We start from the raw sequence: 24647 nt of genomic DNA, 5'->3' as shown, positions 1-24647 counted from the left end.
CCTCTTCTTCTCCCTTCTTCCTCCCCCTCTTGCTCCTTAGAAGCATCCTGCCCATCCACCACACAGCCCTGTGCAGCAGCAGGGGATGCTTCCTACTGGAGCAGCCTTCTCTCCTCTAACTCCATGCCTGCAGCCTGCTGTACCTGATTAAACAAATCTACGGACAGATAGATCTAGCTTTATTCCTTACCTCAGGTTTGCAGGAAGCATCCAGTTGCTGTCTTCAAGGGGAAGTGGCTGTGGCCTATCTGACTAAGACAATAGACATAGCTATAGGCCTGTGGTCTAGCAGCTCCTATTGCATGATGTATGGGCGGCAGCATGCTCACTGCCTCACTTTAATCACCCCAAAAGTGACTGTAAAAGGGGGATGCTGATGGCAACTCTAAGCCAGACCCTCTCAAGGGCTTAGGCAACTCCAGGTTGGCTGGACCCCACCCTGATATCAGGTTTCACCCTTTCCCTTCAACCAATAGGCATCCCAGAACTGAACACTTATTCCAAGCAGAGAGGGGTCCCTCAAGGATGTTGCTTAGTTTTCCCCGGCTCCAACAATTTGGAGAACCTAGACAGAAGTCCTACTCAGAACTCAGGGGACCGCCCAGAAACCAGCTTGGGGCAGCTACCTGTACTGCCTGAGCCACCTCTGCTCTCAAACTTGCCAAGTGTCATGCCACTCTGGGTCTTTGTGTCTGGATCCCCAGTCTCAACCCTAGCGATTCACGGATGGTTCAATCCCTTTGTTGTAAGGCTGGCTCTGGAGCTGTGTCTGTGCACACAAGAGGTACTGCTGGGTTGGAATTGGTGTGAAGTCACAGTAACCTTGCCACTCTGGCCAATGTCCAAGAAGAATAGGCCTCCTAGGTCCCAAGAACTAAGCCCCATCATCTCTTAGAGGCCTCTTCCCTATGTTGCTGCCGCTTCTGTAATTGCCGCTCCACAGAGCGTATCCCCCCCCCCTCCCCCCGGGCTCCGCACATGCGCAGTAATCAGGCCAAACGGACTTGACACCATCTGCGGTCATAGTCCAAAGTCCCTAACTTTGACCACAGGGCTAGTTCCATTCTGATAGACTCTGTGGGTTCCACAACTATCTTGCCTGCAGCTCTGCATTTAGGGACACCCAAATTGGAAGAGGACTTACTGGTCCTTTCAAGGGGGAGACGGAGGCTTTCAAGGATGCTGTGCTAAGAAGGGTCCCAGCATTCAGCCTGAGCCCCAGGTTCTGCTCAGAAACACCAACCCACAGCTTTTGCAGGCCTGCAGAGACCAAGACACCTCACCACGCCCTCAAAGAGCCAGAGGTAAGGCAAACAAATAAATAAGCTTTTAATAAGGCAACAGGTGCCCGTTGGCTGTGCGCAGTCCGGGCGGCTGGATGCCCTGGGCAAGCGCAGACGTGGAGGAGGCCTCTCCCCACTGTAGCTGGGCAGACAGCTTCCATGCGGGAGGACGCGGGTGGCCCCCGGGTTTGGAACAAACACGTTTATTGCCGGAAGGGTGAGGCAAGCGGCTCACCAGGCAAAGAGTGGTTTACTGTCCTCCTTGGAAAGCTCACATAGGCAATTCAGCAGTAGCAGGGAGTCACCCAGGAACTTGGGCGGCACAATGTCAATGACTAGTTTGCGCAGGGCAGCCGGGCTGCTGTGCAGTGGGTTGGCCCGCAAGTCTGGACGCTGCTTCAGGATGCCATAGGTATTGATGAGAAACTCACTGAACACCGGGTGCACTTCGCGGCTGTAGCCCAGCTTCTCCAGCCGTGCCGTCAGAGTCAGATAGCGATGCGTCAGCTCACGCAGCTTCTTCTCATCCACGGAGCCATCTAGGGACTTGATAGAGGTCTGTGGGACACGGAGCAGAGGAAACAAGAAACCAGGTCAGGAAAGCCTCTAACCCTAGTGGATATAGGTGGGGAGGTTACATTTGAACCCAAGAAGAGTCTGGGGTCTGCACGGACTTGCCAGCACCAGGATGTGCGTACCCCAAGTACCAGGCCTGAGCTGGGGCAACAAAGTGTACCTGCTTGATCTTCTCAGGAATGTTGGACACTGTGAAACCGTAGAGGCGAGTCACCCCTGGGAACACATAGGCCAGGATACGCCGGTCAAGCTGGAACGCGATCTCCCCAACGATTCGGCCATCCTTCTCAGCACCCGAAAAACTCTGGATCTCTGGGTAACACAAGTGCCATCCTGACCATTTCAAGGCACCAAAGTACCTTCCCCCCACCCCCACCCCCACTGCCAGAGTACATGAAAATCTTTAAAAAGCTGAGGTATTTGGACCTGAAGAGGGGACCATCCCTCTCTGTTTGCTCTCAGCATGTTCCCCTGAGACCTGGGCACATAGCTCCTTCTCTGTCTCTGTCTGAGAAGCCAAAAGTCATGTGAAACTGTAGAAGACAGTGGGGCCCCTGGGAAAGAGGGTACCCAAGTCTATCCAGAGAGAGCGGGGCTCTCCCCTGTTGTTCTCAGATGCTGTTCTGCCACCCCACCAACTCAGCCTTCTCTGAGGACAGCAGGAGACATCACAGCCTGGATCTGGAAAGAGCCAGCCTCTTCCAGTCTACAGCATTGCCACCAAAGACAGGCCAATGTCTGAAAGGTCAGTATCAGCCCTATCTCGCCCATGTCTGTGGAGAGGATAGATGGGCTGACAGAAGAGTCTCTTTTTATTCTTCTTCTTCGACTTCTCGGGACTACCCTGCACCCCCCTGAAAACTGCTCCCAAATAACTCCTCTCTATACAACAGCTCCTGGTGTCGTCATAGAAATCATTATTAAGCAATGGAGTCCGTATCCATAGCCTTTGAAAACCTCGTGCTCTTTGGAAAATGAACCTCATCTGAATTTAAAAGGCCTGTAGAAAACACTCTTCTATCTACAGGGTCCGTGTTGGCCACTTACACTTGGATGCGTGTAAGCTGTACAGTAGCTCTCGGTTCAATTCCCACATTACAGAGCCCAGGATGGCAGCACAAGTGACTTAGCCTAGGGAGCCCCACGTGCTACACCCCCCACACACATGCTGATCTCATTTAGAGGCATTACCCCTGACTGAGCTGCACACGTCCATTCTGACAGAAGACAGAGGACAATATGCTAACACTCAGGCAACACCTGAGACTCACACCACTGACAGGATCTCAGTTTGGTAAGGTCCTGTGCGTCTGACCCAAAGGCTCCCACATTATTGAAAATAATGCCACATGGCTCAGAAAATCCAGGTCCTGTGTGAGTTATGATTGTTCAACACCCACACTCAAGACACTGATAACCACATAGAGACATGGACCCTGGACCCTCATCCCTGCTGGAGGTGCCTTGTGACCTTAAGCTTTTGAGAGGTGACCCAGAATGACTTGTTATCCTCCTGACCATCATGGGGACACTAGTGGGCAGGCCCCAGGGCTAGTTCTGCCTATATGACCTTGGTCAAGCGGTCGTCCATCAGGTATCAAGTTCTGAGCCAGGGTCTGTGATACACACTAACTAGACATTACTGTGCTGAAAAGCATGTATAACTGTGAATACCAGTGAGTGAGACAACCAGGAAGAAGCTTAGATAGACAGGAAAAACAGGAGCCTCCAACTTGGACTCACAGAATAGGGATCAGGGCAGATGAGAAACCAGGCCGTTGTTGTATATAATTGGGCACTTGGAAGTTGCATCAGCTGGCCCGTCCCTTGCAGGGTCAGCCTTTCCGACCAGTGCTTTCAGAAGCACTGTCACTGCCAGACAGCTCAGAGAGGTTGAGGACACATCTCCTGCCCTCCCGCAGAGTCCCAGGTGGCAGAAGCCAAAGACTTTGGGTTCTTGGTACCTGCAGAGCTATACTCTCTCCAGCGTCTTCTGAGGAAAACACCCAGCGGGCATAGACCAGTATAGAGAGTGAACTTTGCTATTCTCTGTGACCTTGGCTCAGCTACTTGGAAGAAGAGATCGCTCTCAAAGTGACCCTTGTGACAAGTAGTGTCCTTCCAAGCATAGGAAACCAGCAAGCAGCCAGGCCAACAGCCCTCAGATGTGCACCCTGCTTTCATTTCTTAACTTTGGAACAGTCGGTTCGCCCATGTGAGAACCCTCAGAGGGTCCCAGTACAGCTGAGGCTGGGGTCACCTGATTGCCCAGTCAATTAAAAATCCTTTATCAGAACGCAACTTATATACTATAAGCCCTCCCTCTTTCAAGCAGCTGATTCTATGATCACTATTATACACAGAGAGTCTTACAGCCATTACCACTATCTCTTGCCAGAAGTTTCCAAGACCTCCCAAAGCAAACGATTCTATTCCCAGTCGCTCTTCAATCTCCAGCCCTTGTGACTACCACTCTCATGGATTTATCAAGGATGGGCATGTCACATAGGTGGAGCTACACAGTGGGCCCCCTTTTACATCTGACATCATCCAGTTAGCATGTTTCCAGGGCCCATCGTTGTAGCATGCCAGCGATTCATTATTTCTATTGGCGTTTGAATAATACCCCATCATATAAACAAGCAATATTGTATTCACCTGCCTGTCAGCTGATGGGTGTTTGGGTTGCTTGCCTCTTTGGACTATTATGAATGAAGCCTTAGTGGACACCAGTGTCAAAGTTTCTGTGTGAACAGATGTTTCTGTTCCCTAGGATGTCTGGTTCATAGGATCTTTGAGGATATGCCAGACTCTCTTCCTCAGTCAGCTATCCTATCTTGCATTCCCATCCGTACATCACTTCATCTTACACCACTCTTGTGCAGTTGTTTTATGGCAGATGGAGCTGGGGCACGGAATCCCTTTTGGACTCTCCTCACATTGTTAACGATGCATAGTGACCAATCTGCCCAAGCCTTCTGCATATCTTTTAAAGACCATCTTGCCGTATAGCCCAAGCTGGTCTAATACTAGAGATTCTTTTGTCTCCATCGTGGTCAAACAACTGTTCCACAGGGGTTGCATATGAGACATCCTACACATCAGATATTTATATTGTGATTCATAACAGTAGCAAAGTTACAGTTATGAAGTAACAGCATAAATAGTTGTATGATTGGGGAGTCACCACAAACTGAGGAACCATATTAAGGGGTCCTGGCATTAGGAAAATTGAAAACCATTGTTCTCAATGCTGACAGTCCCGGGGTGCACCGTCACCCCTGCAGCCTTGTCCATTTTTAATTGGATTGTCTAGATCTTTACTATTGAATGCAAGGGGATTTTGTTGCATTTTTTTAGTTAGTGTTTCAGACAGGATCATACTCTGTAGCCTAGGCTGGCCTAGAAATCACTATCTAGCCCAGGTTGACTTGAAATTCAAAGCAATCCTCCTATGACCCTGAGATTATAAAACTGAGCCACCACATCCTTCAAGAGTCCTTATATATCCTGGAACTATTCTTTCTTTGGGGGTGGGGGTGGGGTTGTTCAAGACAGGGTTTCTCTGTATAGCCAGGGCTGTCCTGGAACTCACTCTGTAGACCAGGCTAGCCTCGAACTTAGAAATCCACCTGCCTCTGCCTCCTAAGTGCTGGGATGAAAAGCGTGTGCCACCACTACCTAACTCTGGAACCATTCTTATACCAATACATGACTTACAAATATTTTCTACAGCAGTGACTTCTCTTTTCTTTTTTCTTTCTTTCTTTCTTTCTTTTTTTTTTTTTTTTGGTTTTTCGAGACAGGGTTTCTCTGTATAGCCCTGGCTGTCCTGGAACTCACTTTGTAGACCAGGCTGGCCTCGAACTCAGAAATCCGCCTGCCTCTGCCTCCCAAGTGCTGGGATTAAAGGCGTGCGCCACCACAGACTTCTCTTTTCTTGATACTCCTTAAAGCCTAGGAGATTTTTCATTGGGAAAAGGAGTTCGCTGTATCTATCTTTGGTGGTTGCATAGGTTTTTGGTGTCATACATAAAAGCCCATTGCCAAGGCAATGAAGACCGAGCCCCATGCCTTTAAGTTTTATGGGTTTGGGGATTCTTGTGTCTCTCGGGCTTTTTCACATGCTTAGTTGATTTTTACATATGACATGAGGTACGGCCCAGCTTCCCTCTTTGTACACCCCCATTTGTTCCAGAGTGTCCTTCTTTCCCTGAATTGTCTTAGCAACATTATAATGATGGGACTTTAAATGTGTGAGCTTGCTGCTGTCTCTTTCCCATTGATAAGTATGTCTATCCCACAATGAGTCTTATGATGGTCTCGATTACTGTAGCTTTACAGTAAATTTACAATTGGAAAGTGTTGAACCCTTTGTTCGCTTTTTAAAAGTTATTGTTGTTTTGTTTTGTTTTGTTTTAACTTGTCCTGGGACCTGTCTATTTCAATATAAACATAAGATTCTGCCTTACCTTTTCATAGAGAAATTAGCTAGAATTGATAAGAGTTGCAACAATCTATTGGTTATTTTTTATATCGACCATTAAACAATACTAAGTCCTCTAATCCACGATTATAACTGTTCTTGGCTATTGAAAGTTTTACGCCTTTCAGTGTGTTTCTTTCTTAGTCATTTTGCAAAGTTGTGGGTACTAAAAGCCCAGGAATTGAGAACCAAGCTGGAAGCTGCCCCAATGCTAGCAGCTTTTATAGCAGTAGACAATGCTATGTAAATTGCTAGGGGAGCTATCACCCCTCCTCCCTAGCAGTGGAAATGCTATAATGCTGACCTGCCAAACAGAATATTATTATTCTGATACCATAACAGCATGAATTTTATAGGAGTAACCAACCACTTTCTGACTGGATTTGAGACCGGCTCCACAGGCAGGAAGACGTTGAGGCCATGCCATGAGGAGGAGCCATCTTTTCAAGAGTTGGCGCTGGAATAGCTTCTACAAGCAAACCTCACACCACAGACAAAACCCCAAACACTTGGTCCTAGTCAGAGACCTAAATCCAAAACCTAAAGCTACGAGACCTCTAAAAGATTAAAGAGCATCTATAACCTTGGCCTTCACAGAGACTTCCTAAAGTAGATCCCCAAAAGCACAAACTGTAAAAGAAAGCTATCAGGAAATTCTACACGACTATATTCAAGTTTCACCCTGCGCCCAAACAGTAAACAGTGGGAAACTCTCAGACTGGGAGGCAATACCTAAGGAACATAAACCCAGAAGGACTTAGATATGGAACCGCATGAAAAAATGTTTTTTCAGCTAAATATCAAGGATGAGCATCTCCACATTTTTTTCAAAAGGCCAAGACAGACCTAATCCTGGACCCAGGCCCACCCTAGCGCTCCTCCCACTCTTCACCACTGGAGAAGCTAGCCAGAGCCAAGTCTCTAAAACGTGGTTTCCCCACCCAGGGCTACCTGTGTGTACCATACCATTGAGGTAATAGGTCCTCCTGCTCCTATCCCCAGTGGGGAGGTTACTCTCCGAGAAGCACACCTTCTTAGGTCTCGAGATTTCCCTGGGCTCAAGCAGTGTTTTGTCAGCCAGGGAGTCCTGCAAGGGACTCAGGAGCGGGGACAGCTTCCTGTCTGCAATCCGCGAGTGTAGTTCTGAAGGGCTGAGGAAGGACTTGAAAGGCATCTGAGAGGTGGTTGCACAGCCTGGGGAGGCTTCGTCCTCACTGGAGAGTGGGGCGTGGGAGCATAGTAGGTCCTCCAGAGAGGATGTCGGTAGCTGGGAGGGCGTGTCAGGGACACCGGCAAACCTTCCAAAATCTGGACCTGGGATGGAGCAGAAAAGGGCCATAAGTCAGACTGGTGGTACTCATAGACACATCTGGAAGCAAGGTTGTGGGTGCTAAGTACGGCTCCCAACCAGAGCGGTGCCCCTCCCCCTCCCCCCTGGCATTTCATCTGGAGATAGAGGGAGTGCCTCCCTGCCTCCTGAACTCAACAGTAAACATGTACTCCTCCGCGGGCTCACAACCACACTCACTAGAGTGATGTCCACATGCTTTTCAAACTCATCACACACGGCGCCGTCCTGCTAAGTTTTTTCGCAATGTAAATCTTTTCGGATTTACCCATATCCAGCCACCCGTGAATCACCTGGTCCCTCTGTCCGCTGGCCCATGCGCCCAGCCAACAACTTTCCACCTCATTTCATCATGACTGCAAAGCGATGGCTCAGTGTGGTGGCTCAGGGGTAGGACGCTTGCTTAGATGGGCTAGACCCTGAGCTCAAAGCTCAGTACTTGAAAAAAAAAAAACTATTTGTTGCGGTCAGCAACTGGGTGTGCTTCCCTGCTCTTGATGGAGCCCCTCCTAAGCTCCGGTGTGTGCATCTTGGACTGCCGTGGTTTTTTCTCGGTCCCCATCAAATGTAACTTATCTAGCCATTCTTTGACTTTGCAAGTCCCTATCTACTTCCTAAAAGCTGGTTCCCTTAGCAAGAAAGCAAGCATACTTGAGAAAGTGTTTTTTAGAACCTATCAAAAATCATACCTTAAAATATACATAGGCAGGAACCACTGCTCTCTCCCAAAAGTGTTTTATAAGAACAATGCATAACACCTTACCCGCAAGATGCTACACCTCCCTGTCTGCCCTTGTAAGACACATCAGTCCTTGAAGGCCTGTCTATCTATATACCCTTCAAAGCACCAAAGAGCTTTACGTACAGCTGGTTGTACACCAGCTAGAAACATGAATAATGTTTTCTTGGAACCGGTGTCCAACAGTTCGGTTAGAAGCAGAAAACCAAAGTGGGCCCATAAACCAAAACCTAAAAATTCTGAGAAAAGAGAATCTCGTCAACAAATGGTTCTGGGGAAACTGCCTTTTACATGTGAAAGTGCAAGACTAGGGCTGGCAGGATGGCTCAGTGGGTAAGAGCACTGAAAGGACACCAGCAGCCTGGAGCCCTGGAATCACACCCTGCCTGTTTTAAGCCAGGTGGCTGTGCTTTGAGACATTACCAACCAGCATAGCCACCAGCCAATCTAAACCCTACAACCCTTCCCAGGTAGAGCTGCCCTGTCCTGGCTAAGCCTGCACCTCACCTCCATTCCCTGGGGAGCAGGCCTCAGGGTAGGTAGGGACCTTGGGATAGAGTAGGTCCCGGCTCCCTCGACCACAGCTCTCCTGGCAACTCTCACTGAGCAGTCTCTTCAGCATCTGGTTCTCCTTCAGGAGGCGCACCTGCTTCTTCAGGTCTGCGTTCTCACTCATGAGCCTGCTCATCAGTTCGCTACCCTCTGCCATGGTGTCAGGTACTCACACATGGGCCTGTGGCCCCATGGAGATGGAAATACAGAGCCCGAAGACCCCACAGAAACAGCCTAAGGCCACGGAGTTCCACGCTGCCTGGCCTTCCACAGCCTTGTGATGTCGTTACCCTTAAAGAGGCGGCGCCACAAAGCCAAGGAACGTCCTTCTTCCTCATCTGCTCCTCTGCTCCTCTGCTCCCAGACATCTCTCAACCAACCTGGACCTGGTGATACACAGATGAATACAAGTATGTAGGCATGCGCCTCAAACCACAGAGGGATTGAGTGTTCATAACACCGGCTCGCCTTTGGACTGTGAAGGAAGGAGAGTGACCTTCTAGAAGGCAGCCTAGACAGGGAGGACAGACCTTTCTAGTACCTTCCAGCAGCAGCCAGAACAGGGCATTGGGGGGGGGGGGGGGCATGTGTCCATACCATGTGAAGCCCATAGGCCACAGTGGCGACTTGGCTGTCATCTCAATGGCCACTCTTCCCATGACATATGCCTATGAGGTTAATCTCTCATTACCTGGCTCCACAGGACCATAGGCCAATGGGACTCCCAGATCCTACAAGAGATATGGGATGCTGTTTTTGAGTCTCACTCTTGGAACCTATACTTAAGGAAGGAAAGGCCCATAATAGAAGAAGAGATGATCAGTCTAGGGCAAAACCCTATGATTGCCCCCCAGTCTTAGGGAGATTCTAGAGGAACCCTTACGGGGCTGGAAATGGAGGCCACTTACTGATCACGTCACACTTCCCTCATGAAAAGACGTCAGGCAGCACATTTGTGTCCACCGCACACACTGAGCACTGGGTGTCTGATTCCATGCCAAACACTAGATTAAGTAGGGATGAGACCCTATGAACCAGTGATCATGAGATGGGCGGAACTATGGTAGTCCACTGATGTAGCTGTCTGGGAACTCACCTGGGCACCCTGCTCTTCCTACTGCACTAAGTGGATGAGCTCTGTCTCTGAATCAGGTCTTCCTGTACTGGCTGCTCAGAGACACCAAGGGTTGCTGCCTGGTCCTCCTTGATGAGAAAGGATGCAACCAGAAAATCCCAATCCAGCTTCTATCAGGTCCTCTTCTGCCGATGTCTGGGGCTCACCATCAATGTCTGGATCACCCTGTGCAGACATTGGCATGGTTCCTGGGTACAAATCTTTATATTCAGTCCAGGCAGCCATGTTTGTATAACATTTCAAGTGCAGCAAGCTTAGATTTTGTGGAGAAAAGAGATTCTAAATATCAAATGCTGGGTCAATTGGCCTCTCTCCTCAAACAAGGGCAATGGGAACCTGAATGAGAGGCACTAAGAGCTTTCAGTAGCCTTCAAAGACAGCGAGTGGAGCACATAAAAGCATTGGTCAGAAGTCAGTCAGGTATTCCCCTTTCCCAATTTCTGGGATCAGGGTGCGTGAATGGCTTTCCCTTCCATTAGCTTTGTGTGTGTGTGTGTGTGTGTGTTTGTGTGATTTTTTTTTTCAGATTTCTCTCTGTATAACCCTGGCTGTCCTAGAACTCACACTGTAAACCAGTTGGCCTCAAACTCAGAGATTGCCTGCCTCCACCGCCAAGAGCTAGGATTAAAGGCATGTACTACCATTATCTGGCCCCCTCCACTAGCTTCTAACCACACTGAAAGACCACTTCTTTCCCAGGCAAGAAAAAGCCTTCTGGACTCAATTTGTTATTAGTCTTAAGTTTAATTCCACATTTGTAACAGATGTGGTCTGAATCACTTTCCCTTATGCCTTTAAAGTTTATCAATTTATTTATTATAAATTTATCTATCTGGGTGTTCTACGTGCATGCATGTCTGTGTCCCACGTGCATGCCAGAAAAGGGTGTTAGGTTCTCCTGGAACTGTAGTTACAGACAGTTATGAGATACCATTTGGGTGCTGGGAATCCAACCCATGTCTTCTGGGAGTGCACCCGATGCTCTTAACCACTGAGCCATCTTTCCAGCCCCTGAAAACCTTAGTGACTTTCCATGCCTTTGCGTGTTTTGTGTGGGTGCACACCCATACCATAGTGCACATGTGACAGTCAGAGGACAGCTCTCTGGAGTCAGCTCTCTCATGGTATCACATGGATTCTGGGGATCAAATTTAGGTCATCAGGTTGGCAGCAGCCAGCTTTACCCAGGGAGGCATCTCAGAGGCTTCTTAATAGCATCTTGACCTGATTTTACACCATCATGTTACAAAGTGAGTTGCTAAGTGTCCTGACTCATGCAAAATTATTTAAATTATTAATTAAACTATCTTTCTGCAATGTTTGATAGAACTTACCAGTAAATCTATAGGTCTGGATGTCTTCTGGGGATGTTTTAAAACTTATAATTAAATCTTTAAAATGAGATGAAACAGGAAAGATAGTATGTAGATAGGATCTCATTATGTAGCCTAGGCTACCCTGAGACTCTTCCTCTTGCCTAAGGGATACAAAGCTACTTACACATACCTGCTTTGTGTGACCATTGTCTTTCTTGCAACCAGTCCTGGAAGCTGTTGGATAGCTACCCTCAGGAGCCTAATTTAAGGTACCCAGCAGGTCTCAATCTCCCACAAATAGATGGAGCCAAAGAGGGAAAATAAAAACAATATGGAAGAGCTTTGGTGGCAGGGATTTTAACAGGGCACAGCAAGTAGAAGAACTGGGAGCCAAGCAACCAGAACAGGCTTGGAGTGCAATGTACAAGCAAGGCTGAGCAGCAGCTTGGGAAAGCAAGGTGGGCAGAGACTTACCTGCTGTCTCTGGGATCTGTGGTGATAGCCCGTGGATCTCATCCTTCCTAAGGCTTCGACATGACCCTTGAATACAGTTCCTCATGTTATGGCGACCCCCAACCATAAAGTTATTTCATTGTGAACTAATATCCAATAGGCAGTGTATCTGACCCACAGATCAGGAACCACTATGATGGGCCCTTTATTGTTTATGATACAAATCGTTTCCTTTGTTTTAACTTAGCAGACTAGAGTCGGGTTAATCTTTCCAAAGTCCTACTCTTCGGATTAGGATCAGCCTTTTCAACCTTTTGCTCCTTTTAGTCTTTCCTTCTTTACACTTGTTTTTGGCTTCCTCACATCATCGTTGAGCTTCCTGGTCTTAAATCCATGTTCACTTCATGCTTTAGCTGCAGCCTACAAATTCTGATGTCATTGTCATTTTCGTCCAGCTTGAATTTCTCCCGGGCTTTCAGCATCACTTTCTTTTAAAGCCTTTATTTTTCTTTTAATACATTTCAAATTTACAACCAGACTAGGAGGTAGAGATCACCTTCACACCCCCTGCTCCCACATAATCAGACCTTCTCCCCACCGTCAGAGCCCTGCACCTGAGGGTCCAATTGTTGAACGTGACATGTCCCTAGTGCCCGATGGGTACTGTTCATGCCACTTCCCTCTTGGAGCTGTGTGTTCTGTATGTTTCGGACAAAACAAATGTATAATGGTGGCATCTGCCCACTACAGTGTCCCGCAGAGCAGTTTCCATGGCCCTGAGGAGCCTGTGCTCTTTATCCTTTACCCTGCCAGAGTTGGATTCATGCAGTATGAACCCGATGTTCATATAAAGGTTCCCCTATCTTTTTAGTGTTTGTGTGTGTGTGTGTGTGTGTGTGTGTGTGTATCCATGAAAATCACACAATAACTTTTGGGAGTTGGTTCTCACCTTCTACTTTGAAACAGGGTCTCCCTCTCCTTCCACCTCCCCCTCTGGTACTGTGCTGCATATCCCAGCTAGCTGGCCCTAGTTTCAGGGTTATTCTCCTGCCTCTACCTCCCATTTTGCTGTCTAGGGTGCTAGAATTACAGATGAATGCTTCGGCATCTGGTTTTTTTACCTGGGTTCGGGGAATAAAACTCACATGTCAGGCCTGTGTTTCTAGTAATTTTACCGTCTGAACCATCTCCCTAGCCCCCATATCTTTTAAAAATAGAATATTTTTTGATAAAACTGAGACAAATTTATAAACTTATAAGTACCCTTTAAAAAAAAAAGCAGAAACATTATGCTGTTCACAAATAGAAATGAAAGCCAATCGACTAGACACTAGTTGTTCTGGGTACAGCATTGCCAGAACACGTGATCAGGTAGATCCAAATCAAAGGGCTGAGAGGGGTAAGACTACAAATGGGACAACTATTAGCCACATCCCCAAAGCTCACCTTCCCAAAGTCCTAATCTAGAAATATCCCTATATATGGCTAACCGCCACCCAGAGCCTGCATAGGACTGACATAGATCCTCTGTACATATGTTATAGTTGTGTAACTTTGATCTCCTTGTCAGGCTCTTAACAGCAGTGGCAGGAGCCGTCTCTGATTCTGTTGCCTGCCTTTGGAACCCTTTTCTCCTACTGGTGGCCTTGTCTTGCCTCACTCTAAGGAGAGGTGTACTGCAACTTATGTCAGAGCTGGTGGATAGCCATGAAAGGCCTGCCCTTTTCTGAGGAGCAGAAGGGAAGGGGGCGGGGGAAGGACTGGGAATACAGGAAGTGGAAACTATAGTCAGGATGTAAAACAAACAAACACCCCAATACAAGTAATGTCAGCTAACTCTGTTCCCAAACTCCCTCATTTCTTATTGAACTCCATTATGGCCCAAGAACATACTTTTCGGTTCCTGAAGAGTCCCACATCCCAGCATGATGAACGATGATGAAGCGCTTGAGTGTGTTAAGTCTCCACAGCTTCAGAAGAAGCATCCATTCACAAATGCCAATGAGCTTTGTCGGTTGATACAAGAACCTGTTCTTAACAGGCTGTCCCAAGTTGATTTCTGTGGATGTGATTAAAAACACTTTTGACCAGGAGCAAGAGAGGAAAGATGTTATTCCGCTTATAATTTCCTGTCACTGTCCTTGAGGGAAGGCAGGAACTCGAAAGCAATGGCGGAAAGGTTGGTCTGTTTATTCCACATAGTATTGCCTCTGACCAAGCAACCCTACAGTCGAAGTGTGGCAAGAACCATTAAGGGTTGCTTGCTGACTCATGAGCTTCCGCTCTCTCTACTTGGCATTTTTAAAGTCACCAGCAGGTCCACCTGGTCTCGGCATTGCATCTTCTCCACTCTTATTTTTGCCAGGCCGGTTTGCAGTTAGGAGAATGTATGTGCCTTTTCCATACTTTTACGTTAGGTTTTATAATTTTATTGATGTAATAACACACAGAGACAAAAAATGCAAAAGGAAGACTTGAATCCAAGCAGTGCCACACTTTATTTGTCATTGCTGCATAATGTTTGTAGTGTTCAAGTGAAAAGAAAAAGAAAACAATTTTGAAACATTGCTCATTCCTAATTATTTCTACTTCAGAACATGAGATACTTCACTGTTACTTTTTTATTAAGGCAATTTTTAATACTTTTTAACTGTTTTATTTAATGTGCATTGGTGTGAGGATGTCAGATCTCCTAGAATTTGAGTTACAGTAGATTGTGAGCTGCCCTGTGGGTGCTGGGAATTAAGCTAGTGCTCTTAAGTACTGAGCCATGAATCCAAACCCAAAACAATTTCTTAAAAGCAATGTTGTTTTCCAAAACTGTGCGCGTGATTGGCTGTGTATGATCAGCTATCTACCTCAAAGGCTGTTTTTCTTTTGTGCTAGGACAGGTTGCTGGCCCTCTTTCTGTCAAGCAAGTCCCCCTAGCTCCAGAGCTAGGGCTAAGCAGTTCTTTCTTTCGAGGACTTTAGTTCTTAAATTTGATTACTTGTCTTTTTGTTTGGTTGGTTGGCTTTGGGTTTTTTTTTGAGACAGGGTTTCTCTATGTATTCCTGGCTGTCCTGGAACTCACTCTGCAGTAGACCAGGCTGGCCCTGAACTCAGAAATTCGTCTGCTGTTGCCGCTGCCTCTCAAGTGCTGGGATTAAAGGCATGTGCCATTAAGCCTGGCCTTGATTGCTTGTCTTTGATGATGGGTATCATTGGCATTTCATCGTTTCAAGCATCCTTGCTGCACTGGGAAGTGTAGATCCTAATGAAAATTATACTCATAAGAGAAATGTGGTTTTGTTCTTGTTTCCTTTTAAGAAGCGTTGATGTGACTGGGCCCACACATCCTAGACACTCTGCTTTGTGGGAGTCCACACTGAACGCCTCTCCATCGTGTACCTAGCACATTTATCATTCCAGGTCTCTCACTGCTGGATTGTTTTTGCATTAGTTCAGACAAGAAGTTGATAATTCAGTCAGGAGAGAAGGGGAAAATCAGCTGCTAGCTATGTCTGAACTGAGTACCATACTCATCTGGGTCAGATTTGGGAAATATAACCTCTATACATAAAACAAAAGTCAGTTACATATCACATAGTGGATGTCCATTATTTAAAAATTGATTTATAAAGACCTTTTATACAGATTTTTTAAAAAAGATTTTCATAGTGAAGTACATGATCAAGAGCTAATTTTTAGCATTCTACGGGTACTACCCCCTTGCCAGGAGACTTATCTACGAGGTCAGGATGACTGCAGTTTCCTTCCTAGGACTCACTGTTAAAGCCCCAAAGGCCATTTTGGAACTGTACATTTGATCACATTGTTAGCTTTTTCTGTTTTATTCCTTTTGTAAACCTTTGAATAAAAACATCTGAAGCTTTAGAAAAACAGATAGTAGTAGTATCTGCATAAAATACAGAGATAAAATAAAGTTAAGATGGAAATAAGTCAAGTTGAAAGTCATATATTGTAGTGCATGCCTTTAATCCCAGCACTTGGAGGAAGAGGCAGGTGGACTTCTGTGAACTGGAAGCTAGCCTGCTCTATATACATATTGAGTCCCAGGATGGCCAGAGCTATACAGTGAGACCCTGTCTCAAACCAATTAATAAATTAACTAATTAAAAATAAATCAATCTGATTAACTATATATCACCATACAGTTGTATTTGTTAAAACAGATCATGAGAAAACAGCATTCAGCAAAAATTTATTTAAATAAAAACATCTTAGTAAATTCAATTCTACTTAGCAGTAAGTCATATTTTAAAAGGAAAAAATACTTTGTCAGAGAGACTTAACCATCAAGCCCTTCAGCAGGGGATGGTGGCACACGCCTGTATCCCAGCGCTCTGAAGGTGGAGGCAGGACTACCCTCAAGCTTGAGGCCATCCTGGACTACGTAGTGAAGATCATGTCATAGTGAGTACCACACAGGAAAACTGCTTCAGCGTGGGGGAGGGGGGGGCAGAAATGTCAACATTTCTTACTAAAGAATCCCTCAAAACCGTGTTGAGGTTCACATCATAGTTAACCAAGGAAATGTGCTGTGACTCCACAGGAAAAGCCATCAGCATTCCGAATTATTCCTGACAGGCTCCAACTTTCATTTTAAGCATCCTTAAGAACTTCTTCTGGACAGTTATCTGGTGAGTGTCCCCCCACCAACCCCCACCCCCCGCGGAGCCCGGAGAACTCCCTAAACTGGGGCTGGTAAACCAGCATGTCCGGAGAACTCCACAGCATGACCTGCTACAGCCTAAAGCACGTCTCGCCAGCAGTCTGTTTGTTAAGGGAATGTACAGTGATCTGGTTCGTAACCGGGAATTCCAAGGGATGGTTGCTGCTGCTAGGAGCAGATCTAGCTGAGTTCACCAGTTCTACTCCTGGCAGAGGTTAGAAGTCAGTGCTGTGAACAGCACGGGCCACTAAGGCAGGAAAGCCCTGAGTCACAGCACAAGGTGTCGATGGTGGCAGCTGGGCAACAGGCAGAGGGCACAAAGTGCACCATGGCCAAAGGCTGCCCTAGAGGGTCCTGCACAGGGGAATGGGGATCAGACACAGCTTTCTGCTTGTCGGAGGGAAGACTATGGGTCAGGGAGCGATTGGAGATACCAGTGCAGAAAGCACTACAGATGCCGAGAGTTAGTTAACTAAAGGGGCATCCAGCTGGACCCCGCTCACCATGGCCAGAGAGAAAGGCAGTAACTTCAAGGAGACACATAGTTTCCACCCTGAACTCTGCCTGCTCTGGCCAGACACACAGTTACAATCAGGAACTTAAGAGCTCACACCCAAAAAGGATTGCCTCAGACATCTGGCCCTCACTTGGACTCACAAAGCACAGCTGGCATATGGGCTGATAACGATCTTTGGGTGTCATGGGCATTTTCCTGGCTGCCTTGGTGTGTCTAAGTGGTGAGCTGGATATGATTAGCTGTCCTTGCTCCAGCACTGTCCCATGGCAGGAACCGTTACAACCACTGTCTACCCTAATGGCTCCCCCACGTGTGCGTCTCTATCTCAACAAGGACTGAGAAGCCTGGACATCAGGATGCTGATCTTGTAAGAAACCAATGCAATTGTATAAGCATATAATCTGGGGGCAGAATTGGATGCTACAACTGGCTCCTTGCCACACAGACTCAGCATAGACACTCCAGGATGAAATGTCTCAGGAAGGCAGGTGGTTGTTTTTAATATTTTATTTTCAGGATTTATTTTATGTGTATAGATGTTATGAGTGTATGTATGTCTATGTACCATGTGTGCAGTGCCCACAGAGGCCAGAAGATGACATTGGGTTCCCTGAGAACTGGAGTTACATGCTGTTAGCCACCAGGTGGGTGCCAGGAATCAAACCCAGGTCCTCTGAGAGAGCAGCCGCTGTTCTTTACTACGCCCAGGGTCTGTTTAGTAAGGGAGTCGGTGATCATTCAAATGACTTTTAGTAGCATTTCTGGTACAAAGCCAGTTTGTATTTCCTTTCTGAATAACTGGCATTTCATATAGTGATGTAGTCATGGGTAGCAAGTTTCTAGGGACACCAGACACTGCTCAGGGCACAATGAGTAAGGGACCTGCCTCACCTGCCATTGAGCCTTTCTCTGAGCACCCCTGCACCATATGGCTGCTCTAACTCCCTCAGCACAGCAAACACAAGATGCTCAAGTGCCCACTCCACAATCAACAAGGGAAGCAGTGAAGAAGCCAGCTGCTCCCTCACAGGGAAGTCATTGATCACAGAAGCTCTATAGCCTCTCTCCCTCGGGGAGAACGAATACCCAGGAGCTTCCGAGTCCATCCACTGCGCCTCTCTGGATCTCAAGGCTCATCTTCTTCCCTTTCTCACTGAAGCTAGTCCAAGAACTTTAAGCGCACACTGACAAGTGTCTAAAGACACCAACACTGACCCTATCCCCAGCCTCCTGTCTACAGAAATAGAGAACGAGGCCTAAGCAGGGCTAAGAAGGCTCTTATCACCCAGCCAAGACACGGGGCTCTCCAGGACCTGGATGGTGATGATGCTGGCCAGGTGCAGCAGACACACACGTGTTCAAATGTGGCCGGCGAGGGTATTGTCAGGATACAGGTTGGAGAAGCGGCCCAGGGCCCAGATGGGGAAGATGTTTCTGTAACTTGTGTAGCTGATGGCACAGGACTTGTTGAAGACCCCAGAGATGTTCTCCTGGAAAGACATGGAAAAAATGAGCAATAAGGCACTTGTCCCTGGATGGTGGTCCTAACTACTGAATTTCCCAGCCCTAGGACAAGACTGCTTGGGAAAAGCTAATGACCCAAAGACAGGCAAGCAGAGGCTGGCAGCAATCCTGCTCGACTTTGGTCCTAGATCAGAGACTATAGCTTCAAGTAAACATTCTTCCTTAGTCTAGTAGTCTCTAACAATCCCCATAGGCACAGAGACACATGGAAACCCAGCTGCACATCTTGTGAGTGATGAACCACACACAAACAGCACACGGTAGAGCCGAGGTTGTGCAGAAAACTTCAGCTCTCCAGTCCTTTCCCCCAGCCAGTTTCCTTTACACACAGCAAAATGTGCTCAACACATCTTAGCTCTACAAGCAGGACAAGTCTCTGCTGGGCAGTGTCCCTATCCCAGGTCCCCAAAGGCCCCTCAGAAGAACATGGGCATAGGAAAGCGTGTGGAGACTAACGGAGAAGTTGGGAATCAATGTGGGAATGACTGCCCACCCCTCACACACCTGAGGCCAGTCTCCATTGGGTAACTGCTTCCCTAGCAGACATCTGATCCCTCTCTCCTGAGCAGTGATGTCGGGATGCCTGAGGGGCAAGAAGACAAGGTGAGCATACCTAGCAAGTGGCATGATCGTGCATCCCAGGAAAAGAACAAAGTCTCCAAATCCCATGACAATGATATATGTGGTTTGAATAGGAATGGGTTTGAATGCTCCGCCACTGGGAGTGGCACTAGTAGAAGGTGTGGCCTTGTTGGAGGAAGTGTGTCACTGTGGAGGGGGGCTTTGAGGCTATGTGTTCAAGCTATGCCCAGTGTGACACACACAATCCCCTTCTGCTGCCTGAGGATCAAAACGTAGCACTCTCAGCTCCTTCTCCAGCAGTGTCTACCTGCACACTGCCATGATGATAATGGACTGAACCCCTGAACCTGTAAGCCAGCCCCAGTTAAATGGTGTCCTTTATATGAATTGCTGTAGTCACTGTGCCCCTTCACAGCAATGAGATCCTAAGATGGTAGGTAAACCCTAACAAGCAGAACACCTGAGACTCCTGCTAGAATCTTCCCATGAGCCTGAGAAGCAGAACATGTGTAAGCATGGGGAGTGCACACGTGGTTGCCATGACGACATGGCAGGCACACGGTGCTGATAGATTCCCTAGGGAGGAAGACAAGCCTTATGCCTACCCTGCTGTGATGGTTTGTATATGCTTGGGCTAGGGAGTGGCACTATTAGGAGGTGTGGCTTTGTTGGAGTAGGTGTGTCACTGTGGGTCTGGGCTTTAATACCCTTGTCCTGGAAGTCAGTCAGTCCTCTCTGAGAGGCCTGCAGATGAAGATGTAGAACTCTCAGCTTCTCCTGTACCATGCCTGCCTGGATGCTGCCAGGCTCCCACTTTTATGATACTGGACTAAATCTCTGAACCTGTAAGCCAACCCCAATTAAATGCTGTCCTTATAAGAGTTGCCTTGATCATGGTGTCTGTTCACAGCAGTAAAACCCTAAGACACCTGCTGGGGACTGAGTAGGGACAGACTGATGACTCTCACGTCCTTGGGCTCCCTGTACACACTTACTAAGGGGATTTCGGGAAGATCTCCAAATGGCTCCAAGTGTACTGTGGCAACACAGGCTAAGACAGCATGTACAGTGTGTGTACTCCTACACCTGTGTGAACACACATGTATATACCTAAACATATATATGCAAATGCATGTACATCCAGATACATATGTGGGTCTGTGTACATGGGTGCAATACATGTGTCTCAATCCAATATGAGCCATGGACATGAGAGAGCCAAAGCAGCCACAGTAGCCTTGAGCTCTGGATCCTGAGGCAGCGCTTTCCCTTCCCCACCACAGCCCCGCAGGCCCCGCTGTTCCTGCTCTGCCAACAAGTACTGACTACCAATGGACAGGTAGACCACTTCTAAGGATGAGTCTCCCTGTAAGTACCACTCATCCAGACGGGCTGCCACTTAGCCTAGGAATAGGGTATGTGGTTCCATCCACAGTTACAGAGGGATAATGGCTCAGTCCTGTGGCTACTTTCACATCTTCCCACATCTGTCCATATCCTAGGCTACCTCCTCAAAGCTGACTGTCCCTAGCACACACTTCCAATGATGGTTCCGTTGCCCTTACCTGACAGCCATCAAACCCATCAGGGCCCAGCAGGTGCTATGGACCTGGGACCTAGCACTCTGCACATACCGCCGCTGTTCACATGATTCAAAGTCCTCTCCCCAGCCTCCATCCGCCATCTGCTGGGACAGGAGGAAGTTGCAGGCCTGAGCTACTTCTGCACAAGCAGCCCTGTAGAGAGAGCAGGAGGTTTGGAACATGTTGCCTTGAGTGGATCTAAGCCCTCTATACCCTACCCTGACAGGCTGCCTCAGGGTCATGGGAGGGGCCTGCAGAAGTGAGTGGATATGGGTGCACGTGTGCTGCTGGGCACAGAGGAAAACCCTCTGCAGCTACAGACACATGCAGGCTGGGTATGTGGGTACACAGAAACAGAACTAGGCATCCCTGAGTTGCATCTGCCTCAGCGCAACATCCCTAACTCCCCAAACCCACTAGATCTAGACGTACTGGCTAGCGCAGCCAGAGATAGGACTTGAACCCCTCTTTTCCCGAGTTCCTAGACTCCTATCCCATTGTTTAAAAATATTAAACAAAATAAAGTCAAATATCAAAGGAAAAAGACCACCATGGCAGAGCGTTACTGGTCTGCTTAGTTTTACTGTCAACACAGGGTCATCAGTGGAAGAAATTGGGAGGGTCCAGCCCACTGTGTAAGAGAGCTGGCTGAGTAGGGTTTCTTTCATGGTTTCTGCTTCAGTTCCTGCCCTAACTTCCATCAGTGATGGATTATGACCTGGAAGTATAAGCCTAAAGTAACCTCTTTCTTCTCCAAGGGGCTGTTGGTCAGTGCTTTATCACAGTACAGGAACAGAACAGAACAGCGACCATGGCAATGCCCTAACCGCCATCAGCCTGAAAGCCACACTTACCCATCTTGGTAGGTATGCCCCATGCAAGCGAACGCTTCCAAGCCAAACCAGGTGCCGTAGGTGAAACAAACACCCCAGGAGCTAGAGGGAACAGAAGAGAACGTCAGCCTTGCTCTTCACTCCAAGTGAGAGGACAGGTACTCTACCCAGGTACTGGGACAACCTCAGAGAGGGCAGAACTGGATCAAGCATGGGGATACATGCCTATATTCCTAGCACTGGGCTAAGGCAGGAGGACTGCTAATTTAAAGCCAGCCTAAGACATGCAGCAAGACCCTGTCTCACAAAACCAAAGAGAGAGTAAGAAACAGAAAGAGGATGGAAGGTTGGAAAGGAGAGGAAAGGGGGAGGAAGGGACTTCAGCAGTTGGTATAAGAACTTCTCACACACATCCCAGGCAGGGGGGAGTGTGACCTGCTGAAGTTGGCACTGTTCACCTGGCTCAGCCACAGCCTCCTCCAACCAAGGCACACAAGAACTGCATACAGCAGGGAGGGTGATAGCAGGCCATAGAGCTGAGGCTCCCAGGACAAAGGCAGTAAGGGCAGACTCCTCCCACCCCTGCATGCACACCGCCTCCCACCTCCTGTCTGCTCACCCCTCCCAGGAGCCATCGGCTCTCTGCTTCCTTCGGCAGAAGTCCAGGCCTTGATTGAGGGTCTCCCTGCAACAGAGGCAGTTCTAATAACAGCATTCAACTACTTTTCTAGTCCAGCCTTACAAAGCCGTCCACATCTTCCCCAGAAACATGCTTAGGTCTCTCTCTCACAGTCTATCTCCGTACCGGCTTCTGAATTAGCTATTCTTCTGTTGCTGTGGTGAAACACCACAGCCAAGCAACTGACCAGAGAAAGAGTTTAACTTTCGGGCTTACTGTCCCAGAGGGTGAGAAGGAGCAACTGCACACGCCTTGTTTCCCAGGGACAAGTGAGATCAGTCTGAATGCTATTAATTGAGCCATCTCTCCATGCTTTAGCTCTGTTTTTTAAGTGTATTGTTTTATTTATGGGTTTTTGGTGAACTTTCTCAATGCTAGGAGTGGGCTACCTCCTTAGGAGCTATTAGACAGGCTCCTCAAAGCCAGGCTTTTTTGTTGCAAAACAAAACTAAATAGTCGCTACTGTTAAAGATTCTGCTTTGGCAAAGATAGGCTAAGACTAAAGTAGAAACTACTTCCTTACAAGCTGGCTTTCATAATACTGAAGATAGCAGCAAGCTGTTGGTGCAGAACTGTCTCCAACAGTCCAGCTCAGCTATGGACCCTGCTTGTTACAATAGAAACATCAGGTAAGAAAATGCCCATTAATACAATATTAACACATGAACACGATAGTTAAGAAAATGCAACTTTACTGCTCTCTGCTGTGATCTAAGGCCCCCTCCACAGGAAGAAACTCATGTTACTGTAAACCGGGCAAAGGTCATCCCCATGAGGAGGCCACTGCCACTGCTTTATTAGATAGGTATGATGTGCCCCTTCTAAACGCTGTGTTTGCGCCTTAACGTCACTGCCGCCTTCGGCTGTCATTAGTCATGGATGGAAACTTTAATAATACAAGGTGTACCACGAAGACTCACAACCAGTCAAGCTCCTGAGACAAAGTAATTGTTGCTATGTCAGAATGGTCCAATATTCAACCATAGATGGAGAAAATGCACAGCTATACAACCCCTCCAAGACTCAAGAAACATCACAAACAAGGCAGATCCAAAGACCGCAGGAACCAGCGGAAGGGATGGACTGTTGCGTAGTTGCTTCCACCAAATGAAACGCTCCCTACACTTCCACGGAACTAACAGTAAAAGAAACCAACACCTGCCAGTGCGGGACTCAACCAAGGCAGGTCCAAAGAGAGCAACAACAATCCGTGACTAAGGACAGAAGGGCAGTCCCTTCATGGGGGAATGACAATGGGGTGTAAATCAGGTAATGTCAGGGTCCCCACATAACAATCTCAAGAGCTTCTGACCATTCATTGGCTCTCAACATGAAAGAACACATAGTGGCTATTTACCTGGACAGTGGTGGCGAAGTGAGGTATTTATGTCCATTTTAAAACATGTTCAAGAAGATAGGAAAAATAACCCCTTGTTACATTACAGTTGTACTGTCTTTCTCAGACCTATATACACGGAGACTCAAGCACAGACACAGACGGCGCGCGCACACGCACACGCGCGCACGCACACACTCACACACACACACAATGGATCTGTAAGCATCTGAAACTGTCCCTGCATTTACTCAAGTCATTGTCTCCACTTATCTTGTTGAAAACCCACGGTCTGCTGTCAGGGAACGCTGAGCTGTGGGCCTACTCAGTCCTGCCTTACCTTCCTTACCTGACCTCTGCTGCCCTGTAGTCTGGGAAGTGTTCATGGAAATGCTTCAGTGCCTGCATCACAGCGGAGGTACACTCTACATACGTGTAGTCAATCATGATGTCTCCTAGAAAGGGAGAAAAGAAGGCACCTGAGCTCCACTATGGTTCAGGCCAGAGTGTGGTGAGCAAGGGTGTTAAAGCATGCAGGAGTCACACCTGGACATTACCCCAAGATCAACCTGAGCAGTGTGGCCACAATGGGCACAGTGAGACCTGCACACCTATGCTATGGCACACACACAAGACAGCTGGGCTACTACCACTGCCACACACCCCAAACCCCCACATGTATGACAGGTCAAAGCATAGGATAATGAGAAGGCATAAGGGAAGGGATAGCAGGTGCCAGGGTCCATGAAGAGAGAGCTTGCCCTGACAGACTAGAACTTTAGTGACAATAGTCATGGCCAGACAGCCCCTGACACAGGTCCTTACACGTGCTGGGGGTCACTGAGCATATGAAGGGCACATGGCAATCTCCACACAGCATGAGGCCCTGTGGATAAACAGCAACCCCAGCCTAAGGTCTCCATGGCCTGAGACAGGCACTGCATACTCTGGGGCTCATAGGGGGCTCTACGTGGACCTGCCTGTGTGCCAGGCCTGGTCTACACACCATGCTGCTAGTCAACACACTTAC

The 24647-nt window shown here is 47.7% G+C and overlaps 2 protein-coding genes and 2 long non-coding RNA genes across 10 annotated transcripts in view; 2 read left to right on the top strand and 2 right to left on the bottom strand.

Annotated features, from left to right (window-relative positions):
- Positions 1-974: 974 nt before the first annotated feature.
- Gm15343 (predicted gene 15343) lies at positions 975-6742 on the top strand. Its single transcript, NR_152752.1, has 4 exons — positions 975-1304; positions 2037-2175; positions 2475-2604; positions 6702-6742. It is a non-coding gene; the product is annotated as a predicted gene 15343 (long non-coding RNA).
- On the bottom strand, positions 1306-9514 carry Spatc1l (spermatogenesis and centriole associated 1 like). 4 transcript variants are annotated; one of them, XM_017314142.2, is made up of 4 exons: positions 9275-9514; positions 7312-7659; positions 2020-2171; positions 1306-1841 (listed from the first exon to the last, which is right to left on the bottom strand). In XM_017314142.2, exons 2-4 carry the CDS (start codon positions 7517-7519, stop codon positions 1515-1517), a joined length of 687 nt encoding a protein of 228 aa, XP_017169631.1. In that variant the 5' UTR covers positions 7520-7659; positions 9275-9514; the 3' UTR covers positions 1306-1514. The 4 variants fall into 4 exon arrangements, with proteins under 4 accessions (XP_017169631.1, XP_006514342.1, NP_001346115.1 ...); XM_006514279.3 differs by lacking the exon at positions 9275-9514 and adding an exon at positions 9158-9256; NM_001359186.1 differs by lacking the exon at positions 9275-9514 and adding an exon at positions 8940-9235 and having other exon boundaries at positions 7376-7659.
- The window catches only part of 4930483K19Rik (RIKEN cDNA 4930483K19 gene), a 16356-nt gene continuing 989 nt past the window's right edge, over positions 9281-24647 (top strand). The window contains exons 1-3 of the long non-coding RNA NR_045354.1: positions 9281-9394; positions 16200-16304; positions 16444-16531. This is a non-coding gene — a long non-coding RNA (RIKEN cDNA 4930483K19 gene). The remainder of the gene's footprint in view (positions 9395-16199; positions 16305-16443; positions 16532-24647) is intronic.
- Lss (lanosterol synthase) overlaps positions 14368-24647 on the bottom strand; it is a 25575-nt gene continuing 15295 nt past the window's right edge. For 2 of the 4 annotated variants that reach the window (NM_146006.2, XM_030244922.1), the window contains 6 exons: positions 23967-24072; positions 22222-22287; positions 21624-21704; positions 20752-20922; positions 19109-19187; positions 14368-18570 (listed from right to left, as the gene is read on the bottom strand). In NM_146006.2, coding sequence (NP_666118.1) covers positions 18439-18570; positions 19109-19187; positions 20752-20922; positions 21624-21704; positions 22222-22287; positions 23967-24072 — 635 coding nt within the window. In that variant the 3' untranslated portion in view covers positions 14368-18438. Of the gene's footprint in view, positions 18571-19108; positions 19188-20751; positions 20923-21623; positions 21705-22221; positions 22288-23957; positions 24073-24113; positions 24504-24647 lie in introns of those variants that run through there. The other 2 variants (XM_006513283.3, XM_006513284.3) reach the window with 2 other exon arrangements.

The sequence above is a fragment of the Mus musculus genome, chromosome 10 (assembly GCF_000001635.26).
Source record: "Mus musculus strain C57BL/6J chromosome 10, GRCm38.p6 C57BL/6J".
NCBI classification, from domain to species: domain Eukaryota; kingdom Metazoa; phylum Chordata; class Mammalia; order Rodentia; family Muridae; genus Mus; species Mus musculus.
This window is presented reverse-complemented; position numbering and strand designations above follow the sequence as displayed.

What these genes read in the sequence shown, in the direction of transcription:
- Spatc1l (NM_029661.1), bottom strand. Translation starts at nt 9,141, where the DNA reads ATGGCAGAGGGTAGCGAACTGATGAGCAGGCTCATGAGTGAGAACGCA. An exon ending in CTGCTCCCCAGGGAATGGAG is followed by an intron (nt 7,660 to 8,939) that starts GTGAGGTGCAGG and finishes GCTCCATCCCAG; the next exon opens with GTCCAGATTTTGGAAGGTTT. An exon ending in TTCCTGAGAAGATCAAGCAG is followed by an intron (nt 1,842 to 2,019) that starts GTACACTTTGTT and finishes CGTGTCCCACAG; the next exon opens with ACCTCTATCAAGTCCCTAGA.